Genomic DNA, 4158 nt, shown 5'->3' with positions numbered 1-4158 from the left:
GATGAAACCGCTGCCGGTCAAACTTCTGATGTCTCGAACCAGTCGCCTGCATCCGTCTGCTTTTTGTGTGCAGTGCAGCGACAGAGATCTCTGGGTCACAGACGAGAGATGCACGCACGCATGTACGCACGCACATACGTATGCACGCACGCACGCACACACCACCACCACGGTATGCTTGACTGTCACGACACCAAGTTGCCTCTGCCACCACGTAGATCAAACTCACGAAGCTCCCAATGCACTGGCTCGCCTACTCTGTAACTCCCTCCCACAATAACAAACCAATCGACGACTGTAAATTCACTATCCTTGCGTGTCTTACTTTTGTCATAAGACCCTTTACATCTCTCGATATGTGATCTTATGATCAATCAGTGCAGACGTTTTCCATCTTAATGAGCTGATCTTAAAGTGATTACGTCACGAATTTCTAGCACCATCAAGTAGTATATTTGTGTGTTATTTGTACAAAATCAAATGTATGAAAATACAATTAGTGTTTCTGTTTACTTTTCATGCTTATATACCTTCTCTATATGCCCTAATTTGCCGGTGAAAAACAGAGAGACGCCATGAAGTATCTGAACAGTACTGGGGGAATAGTGTTAGACAACAGAAATTACCAAATCGTCTAGATTTTTGCCAACGTAAAAACATTTTTATCAGGTGAGAGTTTGAGGATATATTTACTAACGTTAGTTCTTACTTTTAATGTAAAAAAATGGCAATTTTTTTTTTACAAATTTTACCATAGGAAATTCGTGACGTAGTCAATTTAACGAGATTCTCGCTGACTCGCCCACACTGTCATTCCCTGCCTCACTGATGATCACAGGGACCTCGACACTGTCGCTGGATCCGCAATGAGTACATATCACATCTAACGTCTTCGCAACCTCTACCTTTCTCTTACAACAACCAGCACTTACAACCTGCCGCACTGAACCCTCCATCTTTACACTGTAATCGAAACCTCAAAGTGAAATATCCCACGATGACGACCTTAATTAAATCGAAGGACCTAGGACCTCACTGACTCTGCAATCCTTACATCTATCACGGAATCCACTCAGCTTCTCTCAACACCCGCATCCACGGCCTGCTCCTCATCCCCTTTGTCGTTTCCACATCTCGTCTAGTGTTGTGTCTGTTCTAACGATATAAAAAAGACAATATTTACACTATAATAGTCGGATTGCCAGGCAAAATCATCGCCCCGCTTCCAACGTATCCAACCTGCCGGTACGTTACGTGCCGCAGCTAGTGGCACCATCTGCCTCCGGGGCATGGCAACATTGCTGGCCATACTATTCCTTGCTATTTCTTGCCGTCGCGTCAGTTAACCGGAATTGTTCATCATGTTGAAATGTTCGCCCTCCTGCAACAGGAAGCTGATCGTCGCCGCTCGTAGACGAGGCAGCATTGCCTCATGCCGGGAGCGACGGCTGGACTGTCTCGAACGCTCCGTCGATGGGCCGACCTGGAACCGCACAATATGCCGAGCGATTTCATTCTTGTGTCGACATCCTCACCGACTCTCGCTTGCCAGTCGACGCACATCGTCACGGGCGACGGGCCAGTCAGATCCAATCGTCGTCGTCGCTGGAGTCACACGAGTCGCAGGACTCGCTGCCTGAACTGCTGGCGAGGCTAGATCGGGACGAAGATCCATCGTTGAAGAGACCCTGCAAGACACGAGGAAACACAGTGAGATCCTGTGAAACAATGAGACGTGAGACACAGTAAGAACCTGCGAGACATTGAGACAGTGTGAGATGCAATGAGAAACAATGAGACCTTGCGAGACATTGAGACACTGTGAGATGCAATGAGACAATAAAACTCAGTGAGACTACCATACAATGAGACACAACAATACCCTGCGAGACAATGAGACTGTGAGACGCAATGAGACAATAAGACCCACTGAGACTACGAGACAATGAGACTCACTGAGACTACGAGACAATGAGACTGTGACACGCAATGAGACAATAAGACCCAGTGAGACTACGAGACAATGAGACATTGTGAGACTCAACAAGACCCTGTAATACAATGCGATATTGTGAGACATAATGAGACCCTGTGAGACTATGAAACAATGAGTTTTTGTGAGACACAATGAGACAATGCGACACTGCAAGACAACGAGACACAGTGAGACCCTGCAAGAAACAACGAGAGACAATAAGATCCCGCGAAAATACAACGTGTGAGACGCAACAAGAAAATATGGGACCCTGTGGGACAGAAAGAGATATAGCTTGCTTTACTTTATAGGCTGTTCGTGTTAACGTGCCATGATACTCGGCTATTGCTTTAATAACAGAAGTAAGATCTGATATCAGCAGCAAATAATAGAAGTAAATCCTATCGCATATTTACTCCTGGTAATACCCAATATTTTTCATCTTGTATTATCTATCTACCGTACACACGAATGCCGATTATAAGAACGGATGCGCGCTGTGTGGTACTGAAGTCCTATTATATCGAAATGTTATAAGTTAATCTAATACAACATGGCATCTGGGAAGAAATTTACGAATTACACGGGATGAGCGATCTGGTGTGAAGCAGTGTCAGAAACATCATAAGTTATTATGACATCAGAAGTCTGAAATCTCACATCTTGTGATGTGCAACTCCATGCAAAAATGATGAAAGTTTGAACTCATAATTATTGCAGTCATAACTATTTACGTTTCTGGCAATGCACCTCCTTGATTATAAGTGGTTTTAGCAGACTGAGACGCGCATGTACGCTATCAACATAGCTTTGTGACAAATGTTACGATGTTATCAGGAGTGAATAAAAACAACAAATGTTTTTTCATTTTGTTTTTTTACCTTGTTTTCATTCACTGCTGATTTCATTTTGTTTTTTTACCTTGTTTTCATTCACTGCTGATTTCATCATGGTCTCCTGCCGCTGTATATCACTGTATTTCAATGGGGTTTGTCAAGCAGCTATTATCTACAGTACACAATCTATTATCCGAAATTCTGAAAACCGAAAAGCTCCGAAAACCGAAAGTTTTTTTCGTGGAGGTCGTCGCACACCAAAGCTCGCGTTTGGCTGCACAATGTTCACTGCAGAAATATTAATGTGTTTGGCATTACTCATATATATTGTACTATACCGGAACAGCACTTGGCCTCTTGAAAATAGTACTGGCTAGTTGCATTATATCAAGAGTACATAATAGAGAAGAGTATGACACGGTTTTAACAGCGTTTTGCATAGTTTTCAACTTGTAAATATTCTATCAATATGTAATATGCAATTTTCAATTGTAAATATACGGTATGTATCTCTGTACTGTACTACCATTCCGAAATCCGAAAAATTCCGAATTCCGAAACGTGTCTGGTCCCAAGGGTTTCGGATAATAGATTGTGTACTGTACTGCTCGTGGCGTTGGACCCAGCTTGACGAATATTCTGCTCTCTGTGTCGGTAGATTGTGATGCACATGCTGTGCACCTACCTGGATGGCCGGCTGCCACCGCATCCCAAGTACCCGGACGGTCGCACCTTCACCAGCCAGTACTTCGTCAAGACTCCGGACAAACCCAGTGAGTAGACTTTGTTTTTCTGCCCCTTTCCCCATCTCTCACTCTCGTTCTCTCTCTCACATCACATCACATCACATCACATCACATCACATCACATCACATCACATCACATCACATCACATCACATCACATCACATCACATCACATCTTATATTATATATTATATTGTATTATATGTAAGTGTCGTCACGCGACCCGACAGACACGTACATGGCCGGCACATGCGTGTAAGGACGTCACGTAAACGTCCTAGTTGCGAGAGGAACATGTATAAAATGGAAGAGAATATTCCATGATAATATTTTAATTAGGTCGTTGGTTACGCGCTCTTGCCGTTGCCACCTGATACGACGTGGCAGTCGCTCCCGCGGGTAATCTATAAGGATCTAGACGTGGGATAGACGGCGGAGAAGCCATGAAGGACAGGTGACCTGAATGTCTCCTCTTGACTGACGCACACGGCGACGCACGCAGTGATGCACACAGTGACACACGCAGTGACACAACACAAACGCAAGGTGCACACACGGACAGCATTGTGGGGGCACATAATTGAATATAACCCCATCAGATG

At 44.2% G+C, this 4158-nt stretch overlaps 1 protein-coding gene across 1 annotated transcript in view; it reads left to right on the top strand.

The window, feature by feature from the left end:
* LOC106810688 (transmembrane protein 209-like) overlaps positions 1 to 3584 on the top strand; it is a gene marked incomplete at its 3' end in the record, with an annotated part of 27644 nt that extends 24060 nt beyond the window's left edge. Inside the window, 1 exon segment of the mRNA XM_014814121.1 lies at positions 3470 to 3584. Within this exon segment, the coding sequence (XP_014669607.1) occupies positions 3470 to 3584 (115 nt within the window).
* Between the last annotated feature and the right edge of the window lie 574 nt (positions 3585 to 4158).

This window comes from Priapulus caudatus, unplaced genomic scaffold, assembly GCF_000485595.1.
Source record: "Priapulus caudatus unplaced genomic scaffold, Priapulus_caudatus-5.0.1 Scaffold464, whole genome shotgun sequence".
NCBI classification, from domain to species: Eukaryota; Metazoa; Priapulida; class Priapulimorpha; order Priapulimorphida; family Priapulidae; genus Priapulus; species Priapulus caudatus.
The sequence above is the reverse complement of the archived record's forward strand: the minus strand, read 5'-3'. Positions and strand labels throughout refer to the sequence as shown.